This window comes from Numenius arquata, chromosome 12 (genome assembly GCF_964106895.1).
Source record: "Numenius arquata chromosome 12, bNumArq3.hap1.1, whole genome shotgun sequence".
NCBI classification, from domain to species: Eukaryota; Metazoa; Chordata; class Aves; order Charadriiformes; family Scolopacidae; genus Numenius; species Numenius arquata.
Window position 1 is genome coordinate 40,988,031 of NC_133587.1, and position 22,233 is coordinate 41,010,263.

General features: G+C 39.8%; 1 protein-coding gene across 1 annotated transcript; it reads left to right on the top strand.

Moving 5' to 3' along the window:
* The first annotated feature begins 2,361 nt into the window (after positions 1-2,361).
* Positions 2,362-20,793, top strand: AQP1 (aquaporin 1 (Colton blood group)). The gene is made up of 4 exons (XM_074156960.1): positions 2,362-2,751; positions 18,473-18,637; positions 18,991-19,071; positions 20,614-20,793. Exons 1-4 carry the CDS (start codon positions 2,362-2,364, stop codon positions 20,791-20,793), a joined length of 816 nt encoding a protein of 271 aa, XP_074013061.1.
* Positions 20,794-22,233: the final 1,440 nt, after the last annotated feature.

Genomic DNA, 22,233 nt, shown 5'->3' on the forward strand with positions numbered 1-22,233 from the left:
TCAAAATCGGGGAAGCAGTTTGCAATACTTCCCCAGCCTATTTTCCCGGGTTCTAGAGATTTTCCTTTGAGGGATTCCTTCTCACCTTGTCAGTACCTGTACAGAGGTTGTTTGGTCATCCAGATCCTAATTGTAGGAAGAAGTGAGTAAAGAGGGAATTTCCTGTGGACACAGCTGAACATCTAGGCAGCTCCATCCCACAGGTGCCAATTTGGGACACATGGAAACTCTTGTAAACTATTCATAGAGCTCTGCTTTCCCTAATTCCCTGAGGTGTGTGATGTATGCCCTGTGTCTTGGGCATCTGCTTCGTAGGACCAGAGAAGTTGGTCCATTATGGTCTTCAAGTCCCGGAGACTGTTTGCAGTAAATAAAAAGTTTCACTGAAGAGATACAACTAGTATCAACTGTTTCTTATATTAAAATTCCACCATGCACTGTGTTTGGCTAAATTTTCTTTTTTATTCGTCTGTCACGTGGTTCCTCACTGAAGCCCCACTGTAATTAGAAGGGTAGAACTAATAATTAATTTGTTCCCATATCTTTGCTTTTTCCTGTTTTCACTGCTACAGTTCTGTTGTGTAAGTGTATTATAAAACAGAAGGAAATAAAATTGGTTCTGTGGAAAATCAAGAACATCTGATGTCTAGAAAGAATAAGAACTTGGGGGACAACAGGCTACAGACATCTGGATTTTAATTTAAACAGTCTTCAGCTTTGTATCTGAATCATCTTTTGAAAAGTGAATATATTTTAAAAACCCTTCTTGATCATCTAATGCTACCCAGGTGTGTATTTGATTTTATCTTCACAGTGACATATTGCCCAGGTGAAAAAATCTTGAATTAATTTAAGTACAATTTAGAAGTTGACACCAGTGCATTAAAGTAAGAAGAGGGAGAAAAAAAAAAAAGAGGAGGCAGGGAAGTAGGCTGATTTTAAATACCCGTCTTTCAAGACTTGTGCCTGGGGAGTTAGTTTCTGACTCTGGATCAGATTTTGTGCAGTTTGAAGTCAGAGCAAACCCCCTGATTTAAAGATGAAGGTACCACCAGCTGTTAAAGCAGGCAGAGATCTGATAACACAGGGGTTAATGTGAGGCATGTATACAAGTCCTGCTGTGATAAAACCAGAGGCAGTTAGACCTTTTGCTCTGAAAGACACTCTGGCACTGCCAGGAGACTCATTTTGTCTGCAAAATCAAGCATGTAATTTCCCTTCTCCCTCTCTCTCCCCTTCTGTCTCTGTCTCCGGCCAGTCCTGTGGCTCAGCGGCAGCCGCCAGTCTCCCTGGTGACAGCCAGGACCGCTGACCTTCAGCAGAGCAGTGTGAGATATGCTGTCACTGCAGGACATGGGCTAGGAAGCCCCCAACTTGGCTTTTTTCCTGCCAGTTAGGAGTAGTGCAGGAGAGCAAGCCCGGGGAAACCCTGAGACACCTCTGTGCTTGAAAGGAAAAAAGTGAAGAAATTAAGTAAATTTAAAAAAAAACCACCAAGCCCTCCACCCCAAAAACCCCAAACACCAACAACCCCAAATCATCTGCCCCTCAGCATCTAAATTGCATCAATATAAAGTTTCCAGCTTACTTGCAGGGTTATGTTAGATTTACACGGTGGTCACAGAGATTAAAACGGATCCCTACCATTCACCAGTTAACACCAGCGTGTGTGAGCCTCTGTAAATACGTGTGTTTGTCCGTACAGCCGTCAGGCTTGGCATCAGAAACGTGTCCAAGTCTTTGCAGAGCCAGCAGAAGAGAAAATTCTACCTGTTTTCAAATGAAACTGAGGTATTTAAGTCTCCAGAATGTGGTTTTAGTTGTCAGTTTTATTTACTGCTTTCGGATGTCATCTGCCGCCGGTGAAGCTGAGTGTGAATAACTCACCAGCCTGCACAGATAACTTTCCTTTTTGTTTCAGTCCAGCTCGAGACAGAAATCCCACAGAAGCTTTTACTCCAATCCATGTGCTGAATGATGATACAGGAGTTAAAGAAGTGAGGGTAAAATTCCTGAGGCGTTCATAAAGACTTTTCCGAGGATTTAAAAAAGCCTCTTAAAAACGGCAGCGGGGATCGAATGCTGTTAAGGGAGGGGAAAAAAAAAAGGAAGAAAAAACTTTGGCAGGCATACAGTATCTTACATCAATCTAGCAGTCAGCATCTATGTAGACGTTCTTTCCTCCTTTTGTGCAACACCCCTTCCCTCCTACAGACCACCCAAAGCCCTATAAATAATCCAAGGACTGTATTTTTTCTCCAGATTTCTGTACAGACCTCAAAGGAAAAATATCAGGCAAAGGACGGGAGAGAGGGAGAAGGCAAAGTGAGGAGGGGAGAGAGAGAGAGAAAGAGAGGAAAGATGGCTAGTGAATTCAAAAAGAAAATATTCTGGAGGGCAGTGGTGGCTGAGTTCCTTGCAATGAGTCTTTTTATTTTTATCAGCATTGGCTCGGCTCTGGGTTTTAGCTTCCCAGTAGTGGGCAACAAAACATCAACAAGGTCTCAGGACAATGTGAAGGTTTCTCTGGCTTTTGGGTTATCCATTGCTACCATGGCACAAAGCGTGGGCCACATCAGCGGTGCACACCTGAACCCAGCTGTGACCCTGGGCCTCCTGCTGAGCTGCCAGATCAGCATCTTCAAGGCGCTCATGTACATCCTTGCCCAGTGCCTGGGGGCAGTGGTGGCCACAGCTATTCTGTCAGGAGTCACGTCCTCTCTCCCAAACAACCTCCTGGGGCTCAACGCGGTAAGTAGAAACTTTTAATTCCTCTTTCATTTTTTTTTTTCTTTTCAAGTAGAAATGCAACACCTGTAATCTACTAAAGATATGTGTGTGTGTGGTGGTGGGGATGATGACGGTGGTGATGGCAACCTCAGGCAGCCAATTGCTTCTTGTAGCAGAGGACCCAGTTCTGACTGATGCCAGGATGGATCTATGTTATAGAGATGGTCCTCCCCCCCACAATCCCATTTCGGAACTCTAGGACATTATGGTTGGGATCAGTTTTGCTTATATTTGATTTTGTGCATCCAAATGGATGAAAGGTGCCTTTTGATGCCAATTTAACATTGAAATCACTGGCAGTTGCATGACTGAGTCCCTTTTGTGGTTCAGAAGGTCTCAGGTAACATGCTGATTAATGTGCATATAACAAAGTTGGTTTTGCTTCTGTGAATGTGGTTCTCTTTCAATACCTAATTAATGGTTTGTGTAACCTGATGATGACTGCAATGAAAACCTATGGGAACAGGGAGAGAGATGTGTAGCAAGAGAAACCTTGTCACCAAAGGTGTGAGCATCACCTGTTGCATTAGACAGAGCACTCAGATCCTGCCTGACAGAATCCCAGCTGTAATTTCTGTGCATTTCTCCTTTTCCTGTGCAAAAAAGGGAAAAACATTGAATTCTCAGTTGTAGACTGGAGAAATATGTGAAGCAGCTACCTTTAACAGGGGTGCAGGTTTCAGCCCTCTCCCAGCCAGGTGCTCACAGCTATTGACCATCATGCTGCATAAAAACTGCCTGGCCACAACTTCTCCTCCTCAAAATGTTGTCATTTTCCTGTTGTCATTGTACTATAAGAGGAGAAAAAAAGATACACTTTTAAACTTGAAATCATCCCACTGTCAGAGGCTACAGCCACAGCAGTACACAGAGTGCTATAAATGGAAATTGCCTTCTAGTCACTTATTTCAACTGATTTTGTTAAGTATTTCACATCTTTTCTATGGTCCCTTTCTTGTAGAATATTCCTGACTGCAGTTTGAAACTTGAGCTAATTTGAAACCTTATGCCCATCATAGTCCACAGGGATGTTTGGGACATAAATCTGCAAATACAATATCTCTTCAGAAATCACTTAGGCAAAAGAGGAAGAAAGAATCAAAAATTTTAAATTAACAAATAAAAGAATATGTTTTTGCATGCTGTGGCATTACAGTTAATTCAGAAAATGAGGCAGTTTTGGAAAACATAATAAAATCTGATATTAAGAAGGTGATTCCTGAACAGCTCAGTATCATTCACCCTTGTGTTACTCTGGGTTAGCTGCTTACCTCTCTTCAGCCTGGTGCCCACAGGTATTCCATCATGCCACTGTTTTAGAAATGTTGATAGGTTAATCCAAAACATTTTGGGGAAGAAGAGTGAATCATTTTATTAACTCCAGGAGGTTCTGGCTGTGTGTGTGATACGTGATCTTTTCCTCTGAAACCACTGGCAGAGGGAACGGCTCAACCACATGGGAGAGGGTATCCGCCCAAGTGGTTTCCTCGAGAGGTCCAACTGCCATTAAACACGGGAGGTCTGGTTTCAGTAGCACTCGCCTTTGGTCTTCCCCTTTTGCTTGCCACAAAATGCTGACAGCTGGCTCCTTCCTCCATCCAAAAGCCCTGGGAGGGGGGAGTAGATGATAACCCCAAACTCTTCTAGCTCCTCAGTCAGGACCTCTCCAAGCTGCAAAGATATAATTCAGACCTGTGCACAAGGACACATCAGAAGAGAAGAGTTTGGGGGTACAGATGGAAAGATCAGGAAATATCAGGGCAGTAGCTGATTTTAGTCAGTTTAAGAGACTGTTTAAAGTATCTCAAAAATTGTATGTTAGCAATTTTAAAAAAGCATGTTAGCCTTCTCATCTCCATCCTGAGGAACACCTCTGGAATACAATCAAATATGTTGTTTTCAAGGCCATAAAATACACTGTAAGCAAAGCCATGTAGTGTAAGTCTCCATTGTACCTATGTTACAAATCTGGCAACAGTTTCTGTGCACGAATTAATGGATAAAATCATTCATAAAAGCCCCCGTCTCAGTGCTTGTCATTGTCAAATACTTAGAATTTTTATTTTTTATTTTCTTTCTCACATCCAGTTATAATTGTTCTGTCCAGAGGAGCAGTGGGGAGACCTCCCTGGGGATGAGGAGGGCAGCAGCTGTTCTCCTCTCTTGCAAGAAAGAAGCAGAGAGGAAAGCAAATCCATTCATTTCCCACTGACAAGCTTGGACTGTCTGGGGAGGGGAGGATTGAGAGGGGAGCTGGGTCTGAGCCCAATGCAGGGGAAAATGGAAGAACTGCTGTCCTTGTGCAGAGCCGATCACAATGGGGCATATCCCGAAACCACAGCCCCGCACCCAGAGCGTGCTGCCTCCTTCAGCAAATAGATGATAAGGAGAAACCACAGAGATTTGCTTTTTTGTCATGCTGTTCAACCTGAGGACAAGGAGGGGAGGGACAGAGCCGGCATCCCTGCCAGCTGCTTTGTCTTCCTGCCCTTCCTGTGGAAAGCGAGGTGTAGATTCACTATTGAGAAAAAGAATAGAGAGAAAGGGAGTGTTGTTTGTTTGACAAGGTTGGGAAGAGGGCTTAGATGCATATGACTGTTCTGACCTTGCTTTGCGCTTGGAGGAATGTTTCTTACAGGAAAAACGTGGTGGGAGCAGTTCAATGGAGTCAGTGGCTATCAAGCATCCCCAGTGGATATTGGGTGGGATTGTATGCTTCAACTTAGATTTATCCTGCCTAGCTGTAGGTCCTGCACTGAGGTTCTGCCTATTTTCATAGGTTTCTCTCTAGTTCACAGAGAAATAGATACAAAGAGAGGTATTTCAGCCTTTAGATCCATTGAGTTTTCCTCCAGAGACCTTCAGCTCTTCTTGGGCATGCTGTGGCTCCAGGCTTGGGAGCCTCTGTTAAGTATCCAAAATGAAGTGGGATGAATGTGTGCCTTTCTCACTGTCCAAAGGGAAAAAGGGAAAACCAAGCAAATGAAGCACAACAAACCAGCCATGAAAGCTGCAAGGCTAAAGAGAAGGAAGGGAGAATGAAAAAGCAGGATGCTCCTTTAACATGTTCAATATTTAGGTCTGTTTTATACTAAGACAAGCAAAACAGTCACCTATGAGGAGTTTGATCCAAACTTTACTGAAGTCAATGGAAATATTTTTAGTTACTCTGACTGGTTCCAAATAAGGCATTCTGGACAATATTCAGAGGGGTATTTAGATTACTGAATCCTTTTAAGACACTTAACTTCCCATATATTTTAGTAGTGGTGTGGGTGCCAAAGTAAAAACTTCGAGAACTGGAAAAACTGAAAGAGGAGTATGCAGTGTGTTTGTTGTTCTAAAAATTTAAATATTTATCCTTACATCATCTTGTATCTTTTTTTGGCAATTGGATTACTACGTTACAAATTTCCATTAGGTATAACTGTAAGAATAGAGAATACCTAATCCAAAATGCACTCATCTGCCAGCATAGCTGGCTATTGTCTAGTGAGGACAGATCTGGAGTTTGGATAATGGAAGCAACTATTCATCACGGGCAGTTAATGACCAACAAAGGGCTCAAGCAGGAAAGGCGGGTGAGAGGAGACTTCTGTACTCTAAGGTAACACAATATTTGTGGTTCAGCAATGATTATCTCGAGAACTTTTATCAAGATTTTAAAAACATGCTGAGAAAATTTCTTAAGCTTAGTTTTTTTCTTTTTTTTTTTTTTTTTTGGTGAAAATAATCAGTTTGTGAAAAATGCAGACACTGCTTTACAATCTTACAATTTCTGTATTTTGGCATACTGATTAGCATGCCAGAAAATGTGCCCCCTAAGTCTCAGGGCTACAATTTGGAAACTATTTGAAAACTCTGCCTTGAAGTTTATGATGGAAGATATTATTTTAAAAGTTAAAAGTGGATCAAAAATTGTAGGCAATGAAAACAGACCTGAAGGTAATGTTGCTCAGGCTAGATAAAGAGAAAAGAAAAACAACAAAGAATAACAAATAGAAGGACTTGGTTTTAAAAAACATTCTGTGGACTGATAAATTCTGTTTGTGCAACTGAAGAACTTTCTGGAAAAGCCAGAAGAGACCTATGGTCAGTGGATTCAGATGTCTGGAACATTTTCTTAAGACAAGTGAATAGTCATATAGATACCACTCCTGGGTTGTGGAAAGTCACTTGCTGATGGAACAGCCTTTGTGTTTCTAGTGCAATCAGCTGTGTCTCTGCCACTACCACTCAGCAGAGTGTCCCCAAAGCTGGATCAGCTGTGGCAGAAGAATTAGTGTACAAAAGGGTGCAATGCCCTTTGGCGATAAACACACAATGGCCAACTCCAGATCCTTTCTCAAAGACAGGGAGAAAGGAGCCCTTTGTTGTCCTTGATTTCTTCATATCAGAACAGTATCTGCTACTTTGAGACAACTTCCACCTTCACTAAAGTAAAAATACAGAATGAGTCACCTTTCCATAAGGTATCCCACTTATCTGGATTGTGGTCCAGCAGCAGCAGAGCAGCTCTGAACCCGTATGCTTGAGATGGCTTTTTTCCTCTGTTGTGTCTGTGTCCCCCCAGCCCCAGCCTTATTCTGCTACTTGGGAAAGCTGAAGGCTGGACAATCTCTTGTCTCCAGGAGATTGGATTATAGGATGGGGCATACAACGTGCTCCTGCAGTTGTATCATATTCTCTCTAAGACATAATGCTGATTTCTGTCCCAACAAGTTTCCAAGACACAGAGATCTCTAGTGAAACATAAAATTGCCCCCACACTGAGAGTTCCCTTTCATGAAGTTGAGACCTGCCACACTTTATTACAGGGTGTGTGTGTCAATACTGGTGTTGTTATCCTGGTATTCCTCACTGAATCTTTTGCACCCTTTAGAAAGTTGTCTCAGAGGGCATCACGGTCAGGAATCACCAGACTCCCCACATTTGCTCCAAACCAGTGTACCAATGGTGGCCCTCTGACCACGGGGAGCAGGACTTGGATGGTTGGCCTTGATGACTCAGTGTTTACCTTGTGATTTCCCTCTCTTTCTGCCCGCGCCCTATGAGTCTGTTCTCCTCCAACCTCAAATTAAATAAAGTTGGGTTGAGTTGGAAGAACTTCCAAAATAAACTGAGAGCTTGACAGTGTGAGTGGACAATTGAGTAAGTGATGCTGCTTTTCCTCTGAGTCAGTATGGAAAATTGCAGTTCCAGAGGTGCCGTTGGATGGACAAGACATGCGGCTGAGTTCCTGACCTCTAGTGCTTATTAAAAATCTTTGGATGCCTTTTCTCAACGCAGATTATACACTGCGCCTTTCTCGGATTTCAACACACTGAGCTTCACTCTCCTTCACTGCCCTCTGCCCTCCCTGTTTTCGATCCAATGTAGGCTTCTCCTGCCAACCCAGCCTGTGCTGGGACATCTGCATGCTTAAGTACTCGAGCTTCTACAAGGGACTAGAAGTCACTGCATTTTTAGAGTGAGCAAGATGGTTCCCGTACATGAGATTAGTGCTGGGATTTTTATTTCTTAACAATGAGTGCCACAACAATAGCTCATTATTCAATTTCAATTTTGCAGCAGCAGTCTTTTATGGCATGCCAGCATTGTATTGAATCACACCAGGCTGGGGAGGTGGAACACAGGAAAGGCACCTGTTCAAAACTGGCCATATTCTTGGCCGCTTTCTAGTGTGTTCACACAGTGACAGCAGAAACATCTGGGCTGAGATGTAAACCTGATAGTTATCGCCCATCCTCCAGGACATTTGAGGATAACAGGGCTTATAGCTCTAATCCTTATCTCAGGTCTCAGAAGTTATTTATTTCTTATTTCCACTTCTATGAAGATTTGCTTAGTGCTTCTATAATAATATAGCCATATCTTGAGCTTTTGGCAGCGAGCGTGCAGGGATGCACCAGCGTTGACAATTTCTGGCACAAGAGAAGGCCCTCAGTGATCATCCACCTGCACATCAGTCTTTTGGTGCTAGAACAGAGTGGTTCAAGTGGGTTTTATACCATGAACTGTGCACACATCCAGAGGATCCAAGGACGACTGGTGCATTGCCTGAAGAATGCTCTGCAAGCCTTAGATTAAAGGTTCTCTTTGAATAGAAATGATAGAAATTGATGAAAGGGGTGCACACAGTCATAAAATAATGAGTTGCAATAAACTTAAAAACATTATTAATTTGGTAGATTGGCTAATATTGTAGTTCAAATACAGTTGTGCTGGGATTTTTTGGAGAAAAAATTTTTCTGTGTTTAACCAGCTGTCAAACTAAGTAGGATAAAGTATGAAATATAAGGAAATTAATTTTGCCACCACCCTTCCCGACTCGTGAATAAACAGTTAAAATTGTTTTTCTTTCCTTAGTGTTCTACGTATTATACCATATGTATTTGGATATTTTGTGCATGTGTATACACACTGCTCACACACCAGAGACAGATAGATTAATAGAAAGATTCTTCAGGTGAGGTAAACCCAATTTTCATTTCTTAATTCAAATTAACTAGAAATAAAAAAATAAATAAATAAACCTATTAGTGGATGTCAATTCAAAAATGACATGGTAAGATCCACAGCCTGAGAACAAATGGAAATTTCTGCAGCAAACATGAGAATCAATATTATAGATCTCTTCTGGTTAAATTGATGCAATGGTAAAAACAACATATAAGTCATTGTAGCAGGGCTTGTGTGCTTCAGCAGATAATTTCAACCTCCAGGTGAGTTGAGAATAGCGTTTCTTTAATCAGAGAATCCTAAAAGATGTAACTATCTGGACTGTATATAGTTACTTTTAAGAGAAACATTTTTAAAGCAGGGATACCACATCACAAATACTAAAGGAAGAAAAAATAACCCTTGAAAAATTTCCTGTTTGTCTCAAGAGGAAATTGCCTGTTTTCTTTAGAGCTGTAGTACATTTTTTCTTATTTGTCCATTCTCTAGCTTAATTGAGAGAATTCAATAACAGAGAGATCTTTACCTGGTATCACAATTGAAAACATCAAAGAAATTTTCATTGTTAGAAAAATCTCCATTCCGGAGTTAAAGAAGCCAGTCCAAACTATTGTGCTTGTGCTCAACTTCATAGATAGCAAACTATCTGTATGTTATGTGTCTGCATTTCTCAGTTTCTGTATTTCCTTGTTTTTAAACTGTTTTCTCTTGATTACAAATATGCAGAGGCAGAGGCCCCCTTTTCATTGTGGACTGATGTGATACCTGGCACAGTGAGACATCATGGTCTGTGGCTGTGCTCCTCAGTACCTCCAGATTAGTATTAATACCGATGTCATGGAGCAAGTGAATGCCTCCTGGAAGTTTTCCTGGCCTGGCTGGGAGCAGCATGTGGCCATGTGTATTTATTAATGTGCAACTTAATGGGAAAGTATTGCTCTTTCTGGCATGCAGAGGCAAAGCTAGTGCTGGTTTTTAACTGCTGCAACTCTGCTGAAGTCAATGAGATCTCAGGGTAAAGCACAACATTAATCTGTTAAATCAAATATACAGGGCCTGACAGGCATCCTGGAGGAAACTCTATAAACAGCAGGAGGAAAAAATGTGTCTTGAAATCTCTGCATGGGTTTCCTCCTCTGGCATTTATGCACCATAAAGGAGCAAAGGAATCCTCTGTGTACTTTCCTGGTAGACCCTTGTGCATCCCCTCTCCGGGAACTACTGAGGGATACCACAGAAAGGCAAACTTTTCCAGGCTCTTGACACTAATCCTGTGCCAAGTCAAGTCAATGAATGCTTTCGAACCAGAACTGTGGCACATGTTGCCTTACACATATACACACAACTTCTGAAATTAATGATGACTGTATTTGGACTGAGGAATGAATAAAGTCAGGTTTGCCCTCCTTCGATAAGACTTCTTGCTTGATGAATAAGGTAAAGAAATGAAGGAGCTGGAAATGTTCCCCAAATTCCTGAAATCCATTGCAAGTGTTCAGAGCTGTTTTTTAACTCCATGGAAATGCCAAATCTTCAACGCTCTGCACAAGACCGAAAGTATGAACTGCGTCAGACGGAAAGTTTGAAAACTTCACAAGTTTGCTGGAGTGTTTGTCTAGAGATATAAAACAAATATCACTTTGGTGCAATTGCCAACAACCATACTGTGAGGTTTCTGCAAATCTAGCTAGTTATTCCAGTAACAACATAGAAAGGAAGACTTTATTAGGCTCAAAATTCAGATATGCCCAAAGTTCCCCATTGAAAAACCATCTCCTTCTGGGCTGACAATACAGGAGATCATAAATAGCTCCCTGGTATAAATGAGTGCTTCAAAAGTGTTGCTGAAAATGAACTATTTTCTTGGGTTTTGCTGGGTAAAGAAAAGAAAAGAAAAAAACAACACACCATTCCTCTTCCTCTGAATAGAAGTTGTTTATTTCTCAGCAGCAACATTTAAAAAAAAAAACCCAACATTTTCCCAAAGCAACTTTCCCAGAGGCACATCAAAAAATAAAAGTGTAAATGAGACAAATGATCTATCTCTAACTAGCTGTGCTAAATGGAAGTCCTATAGAGGAATTAACTTTCACTGTCTGTCACTGGCCTCACATGTAAACTTTATGTGGTCTAGTTTAATATAAATAAAACCATCACTCTTCTCTTTATGACATACCAGGTTGCTGTAACACAAAGCCCTGGCTAGTTTCTCATCAGCCTGAAGATAGGGCGGGAGGAGGGAGGTTAGTCTTGTTCCTGGAGGGTGTCTGCTGTCCAAAGAATGGAAAATATGATTTGTGCTTTGGGAATTGAATGAGTCCCCTTTAGACCTCTTAAGGCTGTATTTATAGGAAGGATAATCTAGCAAAGGACAATATGTTTTGTCCCTAGGTTCTGCTGAATGCTTCTATTGTTGATCTAGGATACGATCCAAAGCTAATTCTTTGCCTCATAAGAAGCTTCTTCTGAGTGCTCCTGTCGTAAAATTTTAAGTGAAACTCTTTAGATCTTTGCTTGACTCTACTTACTAAAGAAATGAGACTTTTGTACTCTCTGAATCCGGAACACTGAAATAATGGGTACAGAAACATCCATTTCAGAGTGATACTGTTAAATAGCAAGGAGAGAAGAGAATAACTGTAGTTAAACAGCTGGGGATAAAGTCTCTGAATACATCTTGTCTGTGAGTTAAAGGAAATCTTATAGCTATGGAGATCTGGGACAGAATTCCAGCAGAAGAAAGGTATGTTATCAAGATGGAAGTTATTTTTATGACAGAGCTGGAGCTGAAAGAATGAAAAAAGTCAGACAAAATGAGACGCCAGATAGTGGAAGATGGTTTTGAGGGAATTAGGGAGATTAATTTCTGAGATTACATTTGAAGAACATTGCATTAAAGAAATTTGCCCAGCTAAACACTTAAATGATAGTTAGTTGATATAAAGCAACATAATTAATATTTCCAGTGTGGGGATGAAGAAGCAGGCATGAACCATTCAAACTAATGTGAAGTTTTCCTTATTAAGAAAAATTAGGAAACTCAAAGAAGGGAAAGCTTAAGCTACAGGAAGAAAATGCAGAAAGACAGCGAGAAGTTGCTTGAATAAAATGCTAAAAGTCTTCTTTCATGAAAAAGGTCTGCCATGACAGAAATAAGCTAATAATTTGGAATGCTGAAAACAGCAGGCCCGGTGCAAGTTGTTAGCTGTTTATTTGAATTCAACAGACAAGGAAAGAGGTCTGTCTGATATAAAGATATTATTTATTGCAGCACAGCTCCTTAAAATGCTAGATTTTTTGTAGACAGAAGAATATAGTTCTTCTCGCAACATGAATATTAAAAATATTTTAATAAAATGAAATACGTTTATAGTCAGCCCACAACATGCTTTTTATTAAATACCAGCTGAGCTATTGCTGTGGTTATGCAAAAACTGCTTTACCTACAGGATGGCTGGGATATGCAAAGGAGAAAAGTCTCAGGCATCAGTGATGTTATATGTGTCACTAAATTGCTGTGGCTTAACTTTTCTCTGTCTAAAAACGCATCAGCCAGCATGGCTTTGCAGTGAAGTGTTTCATAAGAATGGAGAAAATTGACATTCCCTTACTGAAAAACAGACTTCTACATTTCCAGAGGCCTGTCATTTTTCAGGAGCAATGGGAAACTAATCCCTGTTATATGAAAATAAGCTGGACCCTAGAAGATACAATCCATGGCTAAGGGTTTGCTGGATGAGATGGAGCATAACACCACGTGACAAAACCACCTTGCATAACAAACTGTCTTATCCGAGTAACGGGAAACAGGTTTGAACTTGATATACTTTTACTCCTAATGAGAAAAATATGAAGCCACTAGAGAAGTACACAGTTGGGTTTACCTTGGGCCAGTTTAATTTCCTGTCCCCATTTCTCTTCTGAAGGCAGACAACTAATAAATATCCTGCTCTAAAAAAAAAAAAAAAAAAAAAGAAAACAAAAGGAAAGAAGAGCACTTCTGAGAAAAAAGCTCCCGTGGTTCCCGTCTCCTGTCTGATGTTGTGGAGAAATGGAAGCAATATGACTGCTACCCGTTACCTGAGACCAAAAAAGCAGGTGTTTGTCTCAACAAGTTATTCTCACGGTCGTGACTAGATAATGATTTTCTATTAATTTTGCCCTTGGGTTTAATGGTCCTCATTTGATTATGTTACATGTCTCTTGGTTCACTCACCAATATGGATTATATCTATGCAGAACCTTCACAACGGTTGATCCACCAACTGTGGCTCCAGTATCTGCATATGTCACCAGCTGTTTCTAGACATTAACTCAGCCAACCACAGCAGCGTTACGGCAATTCTGTCTCAGACCTGCCCTCAAGAAGAACCTTTCCAAAGAACTGACGTCTCTCATACAATAATTCAGTTTGGAAGGGACCTCAGGAGGTCTCTAGTCCAACCTCTTGCTCAAAGCAGAATTGGCACTGAATTCAAACCAGGTTGCCTAGGAGCAGCAGTAGCATTACCAGATGAAGCTAACCTTTGAATGAGGAATGGGTATTGTACCTCATACCTATGCCCAGTAATGCAAAGCAGAGGGGTTCAGCATGCCCCAAGTGCTTCCTTAGCTTCCAACCAGTTGCAGTGTTCTGAATGAGATGCAATTTCTGTAAAGTGACTGAATTCCAGTGGATTTTCCTTCCATAAACTTGTTCAGATTCACAGTGAAGTCGGGTAAAAGTATTAATGTTGGGATTCAGCTCATGGAAGGGTACACATCACTTGGGATGTCCACATCTAGGCTTCTGCTTGTCGTCTGGGTGCTATTCCAGTCAAGGGAGAATTATTGAGTGCAAGCTAATGCAGCCAAGAGTGATTCAGCTGACCAGATATATGTGTCTACATATAACTCTCAGCTCTTGCCAATGATGTAACCCATTTCTTGGGTATGTTTCTGGTGCTTCTGTCAAAACAGTGAATTAGAATGAAGTTTAGTGGAACTATTCATGTGAATAAAAAAGAAGAGATTTGGATTGACTCCTGTGGTATGGGAAACTGTATTGGTGATGAACGTGGGCTGATGTGTTTCTTTTTAATCCCTTAGAACATATTTGGCTCCTTAAAGCACTGAACTCATTCTTCAAGCCTCACAAGTCTGAAGCATGAAAAGGTCAGGGAGTTGCTGTGCGGTTCCCTGCCCTCTGACATTTTTTCTGTTTCCTTACTGACCATCACCTAAAATGCAGATGTGAGAGTTACTGGATTGAGATGAGATCAGAGATTTCCCCCCAGATACATCAAGGGCAAACACAGTGTCAGCCCACACAACCTGCCCACACACCTTGTTGTGACCGCTGTAGGTAGCAGCCTACCAACACAGGGAAGAAAGTCATTGCAATGTGGGTACAGGTCACTGGAAAAGGACTCCTTCACCCCAACACTCCAGTAGAGGTGGCTTATATTTCAAGGCATTATTCTATCCATTTAAGAACCAGAGATATGGTCACCTTATATTCTGGATATTCTCAGTAGCAGAATGCTAGATATTAAGACCAGTGGTTGATTTTTGCCTTTGTGTGTATTGACAGCCTCAGGTAGTGAGGTCTCTGCAAAGTATAGTACTACTTGCTGCTAGATTTGGATTAAGCTTTAGACAGTACTCACCTTATCAGAGGCTCAGGCTTCTGGAGTCAGGTACTCTGCAAAAATTCAAGCTTTCCTTAAAAACCTGAATAAAGTCTAGAAAATACAATGAAAGTGTAACCAACTGATGTTGGTTATGCCATCCTGGTTCTGTCAAGAACTCAAACCAGCAGATTCAAAAGGTGCAAAATATTTTATATTGCATTGATAGCTGGGTGACTCCTGCAAATCAACTGTGACCAAGGATTATATAAACATAAACACACACACATATATTTTATAGAATATATCAATTTGGAAGGGACCCACAAGGAGATATATGTATACATTTTAATGTGATACTAAGAAATGCACCTTCCTACTACCCATGTTATGCTTTGGCTGGATGTGGTTAGGGTCATGAAGACTCATGTCATTCCACATGTTGCTCTATTCTGGAGGGTCCGGGCTGCTGCAGTAGTCACACTATAGCTCTGTCAAGTAGGCAAATAACAAACGTCTGTGATACTATGCTTATATACTGCAGATCCACAGACCACAGCAAAGGAGAACATCCAAGATTTGCCTCTGTTTGCCTCATTTTGGAATATGGCCCAGAGTCCTTGCTCTCACAGTGGAATCTTACGGCCCTGGCAGGCTGTGTAAAATTACATGCTAGAGGAAAGCAAAAGGTTTCCTATGATATTTCCAGGTTTTCTTTGATTCCACACAGCCCATCAATAAGTGTTGATTAGCAGAGAGAATGACCTCAAGTCACGTCAGCTGTAGGATGTGTTTTCCTGGAGGGAAAGGAAGAATATGATTTCGCCTCTTAAAGATAAGAATTATCACAGGTTTTGAAGGCATAATTTTTCTCTTATTGTCTTTTTTCTTTTGTAGAAGCCCTTCAAACAAAGTGAAAGACTAATGGCAGGTCAGTGTTTAATCGTTTGAAACACCAAGGCCTTTTCAAATACTAACATCAATACGTCAAGACCTCGTATCTAGATTCTCTGGGGTGTAACAGTTGCATTATGATAGAAGAGAATTTAGCTTCTTATCCACTTTTGGGCATCTGCATACCACTCATTTATTTGCCAATACACTTGCCTTTTAATTTTGATCATTTAGCCTTCCAAATGTGAGATAGGATTTTCCAGAGAGTATACAGTCCAGATTCTTAAAGTGATACTATTACTTTTTATATCAATGAGATGCATTTGAAGACTAATTTGTTGAGAGCCACAAATCCCACTGCCTCTGCTGCCAAAAAAAAAAAAAGAAAAAAAAATAGTGATTCTTTCTAAAAGAGAATTACAAAAGTAATAGAATATTAATTTAGTGATATATCAGGCATTCAGTATAAATTTCTGGATCATACCATTTTCACTGCCAGCAAATCTGTATACATATATCTATATGTTAGACTTGTATTTCTCACATATAAGTCCTATTAATGCTGAAGGTTTCATTAACTGATTTTGGTTATTACTGTATGGATGCTGAAGGAAACAAAATGCCTACTATGTCAGCTGGACTTCTATCTGTGGATAAGTTGCTTGTAACTCAAGGGATATCGGTCCTGCACATTAAAGAACAAGATAGAGAGATATATTATTACAAATGCTTCAGATCGACAGGTCTTAATAAATCAATATATTTTCACTGGTTTTAATGTAGCTAATAGGATTTTATGCTGGCTGAAGACTCGGTAATTTTTTTTTCAGTAGGAAATTGATAATTATGTTGCTTTGTTACAGAGAAGAAACAAGAAAAGTGAATAGCAAAGGTGGAAAGTGAAAGAGTTCAGCTAGACATCTTTAAGTTTTAAGGTTATTGAAGTATTACTTTGGGAGAAATGAGGGCGTAAAACCACAAAAACAGATTTAAAGCATGATTTCTCATATTTTCATTGTTCTGGACAGGTCACAATAGCATTTAATTATGTTGTCATTTATGACCTAGCAATTTTTAATGCAGAGGCTATGACAGATGGGACAACCTACTACTGATAGCACTATTCTTGAGCATAAGTTTTGCAGAGTTTACTTCCTACTCTGAGTCACTCACATTCTCGGTTTCTCTGGCCTGTGTCCAAGCTCGTGTTTCATCCTATCCGTGCAGTGTAGTTACTTCTGCTTAAAACCAAGTTATTCAGCTCATCTTAACTAAGATACCACTGAATAAACCAGTTAGAAGCAGAATCCAAAACTTGTTATAACATTGAATAGTTAAGATCCACAGTTTCTCGTTAAGCACAAGCTACCAAGAGTTCTCCTGAAGTATGACATTTCTATTGTATAATGTTCATTTATGAAAATTACTGTGGTTTTTTTATATTCTACAGTATTTATATTAATAAGAAACTCTGTTGATTTCACGATTAATAATACAGTTGGAATATCTACATCTGCCAGTGTGAGTTTTTCTAGAGAACCTGCTTTACTTAACTAGGAAATTGAAATACTTCCCCCATCAGCCCTTTAAGATTCCTGAATTGTGGATGTTTTTTTCTGACTCCCAAAGAAATTGGGTGGGATTCACTTCAAGTCTAAGACACCTAAAATTAGCCTATACATGAGTTAGGTGTGTAAGCTCTTGTAGTCAAATGAGATCTAGTCAACATGAAATAAAAGCGAGAGATGTTTAGTTGACTCTCAAATGATCACCTACATTTCATCAGTTGAATGGATCTCATCTCCCTTGACTATGTTCATTACCCAGATGAGTTACAGATACACTGCCTAAACATTGGCATCTAGAGCCATTTTAGATACCTTTGGTCTTCTGTAGAACTTGTGACACGTCTGCCAGACCCACATGAACACTATGGATATCTCAAGGTACTTCAAATAACATTAGAGGCATATTTTCAAGCAGTTGAATAACAGTACAGGTGTCTTAATATTCATGCAGAATTCTGCCCATGGGGCCAATATTTTGCAGGACATTCTCCACATGAAGTCCCTGTTTTGAAGAGTTCATACTGAGTTACAGAAAATAAGTAGTGGTGGGAGAAGAGAAGATGAATGCAACTTGTCAATAGCAGAGATAGATACTTTCAAACTACCCAGAGCTATGCACCTTACTGTGTTTTTGTCCCTTCCTCCTCCTGCCCCTGTTTGCTTAGTAATTGTTGGTAAAGGCAACCTGAGCAATGTTTAACATGATCACAGTGTCCTCATTCTCAGAGGCAATGAATAAATGTTTCAAGGCACAACAGTTCACTTCTATGCGTAAACTCTATTGAAGGCAAATTTCTGGCTCATTTGTTTCTCACACGTAGACCAGTCGCATTCTCAGTGTGTCTAGTGGTTGAGTGTTCAGTTTGGCTGGATGCAGCAACTGTGCAACCAGGTTGAATCACCAGTAGAAGTTGGTTACGCTTAGGCTTGAGTTACAGCAGTGTCTGTTTTAAAACTGATTTCTGTTCACTTTTTTTTTTCTTTTTTTTTTTTTTTTTTTTTCCTATTAAACAAAAGCAACCCAAGGAGAAAAAAGACTGTGCAGGTCTGTGTTTTCCAATTGAGAAACCAGATCCCGTGAAACTTTGTTGTATTGGTTGAAGTCAGGTGGGAATATCAAGTGACATTTTCCTTCTTGTCTCCATGCAGCTTTCAGAGGGAATCAACGCAGGACAAGGACTAGGTATCGAAATCATTGCTACCTTCCAGCTGGTGTTGTGTGTCCTCGCCACCACAGACCGGAGAAGGAATGATGTCTCAGGATCAGCACCTTTGGCCATTGGTCTCTCTGTTGCCTTGGGACATCTTCTTGCTGTAAGTTTTACCTCTCACACTTGATATCTACAATGTCCCACTTCAGGATGGTCCAATGAAGGCAGGAAGATGATGGGCAGATGACAGTTTATTCCTTTTTCTTCACCATGCGTGGCCCTTCTTTCTTGGGCCATGTGGTTGTGTCATAAGTGATGAGGTTGCACATCTGGGAGGAGTTGCTGCAATATTGGGACAGGAGAGGCACATGGTAAACAGTCTTTCCCTCTGTGGGTGGGATGAATGAAGCTACTGAGCATCTGAACCATGCTGCGGGCAGCCGCTTGCCCCCCTGTGTAATGAAGATGCCACATGTGCATCAATGCCTCACCATTGGTTCTCTTTCCACTTCCTAGATCGATTACACTGGTTGTGGAATTAACCCAGCCAGATCTTTTGGCTCAGCGCTGATTGCCAACAACTTTGAAAATCACTGGGTAAGTTGAATAAATTTGTTTAGCTTACAAGAGGCTCTGCATATACATAATCTACAAGATCAGAAACATTTAAGCACGTATCATTAGCACCAAGTCAGCGACTTGCCATTTCTATTTCATTTTACAAAGAATTATCTCCTTTTTCTCCTGTCCAGCCTCAGGAGATCACAAAGTCCTCACTCTGAGTCTGTATGTTCAAAGTAATACAGAAGATTTGCTTTGGTTATTTCCATTTATGTTTATTTATTTCAAATATTTTGAAAGTCAAAGCCTCATCTGCAGAGAATCTGGTATCAAGTATTTATTGTTTATACTGAGTTTGTAAAGTGCTACTGCTTAATCCAGTAAAATCAAATTTAGGAAGGTTCTTAAGCAGATTTATAAACTGAAATGGATCATCCAGTATTTGGAAGCTAATAAAATGTTCATCTTCTTAAAGTTAAATGTCTACTTATGCGCTCTCATGGATAACTGCTCTGGAAGCACCATAAATTATAGATTATAATTTATATAATATATAATTTTTATATATATATATAATTATATAGACTATTCCCTGTGGTTAAATGTGGTTAAAATAAGGAACTTCACAAAAATGTACTTATTTCACTAAAGGTGAATAAAGAAGGCTAATATAAAAGCAATAAATGAATATTGAATATTTGAATATTTAATATGTAGCTTGTTCCAACTCTCTTCATGATTTTGGCAGCCAGTTGCATAGGCATTCATGGAAAATTAGTGATAGCAAAATGTGTTGTGAAAATTTTGGATATAGATGCCATTTTAGTCTAAGGAGTAAAACACAAAAGGAGGACACTGGGGAAATTTTGCCGTTATCTCCCACTTAAACACTTCTATTGGAATACTAAGCTATTAGCTAGTATTTTCAGAATTTCATAGAAAAATTCTTTTCCCTTGTACAGATAGAAGGAGATAGATGTAATTCACATTAAACCACTGAATAAAAGAAAAGAGTTTTCAGACTCAGGAACTCCCTCAACATCATGTGCTATTTCTAATAAAATCCACCTGTGTACTAATATACTTTTATTACATCTTCCTCCAAACTTTACTTGTCTTAAGTGAGTAGACCAGTACAATTACAGCAATATCACTAGCTAAATAGCAGCTGACAGCAAATTAAGCCCTTAATTAGGTCCTCACTAAGTATTACTTTCTAATTCATCTATCACTGAAAGTTAGTGGAAGAATGGAATCTGATGCCTTTGTGGATTTTAGAAATTATGTCCCCCTGCCAAATTTATCTGGAGTAACAGACATGTTTTACCCATAGATACCTAACTTTAAATATCAGAACTTGGCAACATGATCACAGGTATTAAACTCTGAGTCTATTGTCAGTTTATGGTGAGAAAATCCTAGTTTCTTGACATGCAGTTAACTAAATATTGAGTTCATAGACTGTAATTTTAATGTTTCCACTGTAAATTTTGTGGTGAAAAATCCTCAGAGATTTTCAGAACAGCTTCAAAAGCAGTAATACCTGTTGTATTAACGGGGCTTGGAAATGTGTTTCAGATCTTCTGGGTTGGCCCAATCATTGGAGGAGCAAGTGCTGCCCTGATTTACGACTTCATCCTGGCTCCCAGAAGCAGTGACCTGACTGACCGCATGAAGGTGTGGACCAGCGGCCAAGTAGAAGAGTATGATCTAGAAGGAGATGATATGAACTCCCGAGTTGAAATGAAGCCAAAATAAAGAAGGACAAGGGGGAAAAAAAAGCACATTGGTTTCCGAAGATTTTATCAGTGTTATAGACTCTTTGTAAACCAGCAGTCAGTACTTTGTTTTTTAATTCAGTATGGTTTTCCATTTTTACCCCCAATCTTAATAGCACTTTTATATCTGGAGTTTTTCAATTACAAAACCTCCAAGCCAAAAAGCCATTAGACACTTTTGTATGAGCTAAATAAATTGGGCTGAAATTTAACCCCTCCCTCACCACCACCAAATTTTCTGGTGTGTTTAGCATGGGTGGTTCTCCCAGCACATCACTCAGTAATGATGAGCAGATCAAATGACCAGTCTGTTTGCTGAAAGAATAGATATCGAAGACAGAGAACCATCTGTAGCAATAATGGGGTCTTTACACCGGAAAAAGTATTTATAGAAATATGCAAGGATGGTATTTAATCCCAACAGTGCATGTGAAAAACTATCTCAAAACACTGCCCAAAAACATATTTTGGAAGGAAAGGCCACTGAAAATTACTTGTTATGTAGAATTAACCATAATTTTCTAAATGATTGATAATCTCTGAGAAAGAGGGCCAGAAGAGTTAAGCAGGCCAAGAATCTCCAAAGTCCCAGGATCTATTTAGATTTTCTAGTGTTTCATTCTCGCTGAACCTGCATTCAGCTTATTGTGAGGGAAGAGAATATATGACAAAAAATGTATATGACAAAAAATTCCTGGGAAGTAACAACTAGAAGTCAAATTGAAGAGTGGTAATAACAACGGCAACAAGAACAACAAGGTGCCAATATGTAAACAGGATCTGATTTTTCCTGTGACTACTCTGCTTTTGTTCATCTTACGTAATTTAACTGTGTGTTTTAAAGCAAACTGGGGAAAAAAAAGGCCCTTTTCTTCCTGACCCCGTTCTAATAGCCAGTGCTGTGACATTCAGGGACAATGAATAGATACACACACAGTATATTTTCTAATGAGGGACGAATACATACCTGTGTGTAAATCCATTTTGGGGGTCATTGCTTTGTTTTTATATATATATATATATAAATGTTTATATATATGTTTTATACAGAAAGCCTAGTATACTGTTTTGTAAGAAAATAAAAGCATAAGAAAAGTGGAAAGAATTGCAGCAGTGCTTAGCAAAATAAATGACACTGGAAACGTAAAGAAAATTAACACTTTAAACGATGTGGAATACTATTTTCTGTTTTCGTTTTTGTGTGTGCTACTTATGATTTCCTGAGTAACCCAAAGCATTAGCTGATCTTACCTACTAACTATAGAATATAGTTAAAGCAGACACATGCTGATATACTTGTTCTGCACTAAACAGTTTTACATAAGAAATGAGGCCCAGAGGAACCTACATAAAAAGTTGCACATTTACCATTCAGACAAACGCCTTAGAGGTAATATGATGGATGTCTCCTGTTAGAGAA

Excerpts from the sequence above, each read along its gene's own strand:
- AQP1 (XM_074156960.1), top strand. The coding sequence starts at position 2,362 with ATGGCTAGTGAATTCAAAAAGAAAATATTCTGGAGGGCAGTGGTGGCT. Across the intron at positions 18,638-18,990 it reads CCTTGGGACATCTTCTTGCT|ATCGATTACACTGGTTGTGG; the intron begins GTAAGTTTTACC and ends TCCACTTCCTAG. Across the intron at positions 19,072-20,613 it reads ACAACTTTGAAAATCACTGG|ATCTTCTGGGTTGGCCCAAT; the intron begins GTAAGTTGAATA and ends AATGTGTTTCAG.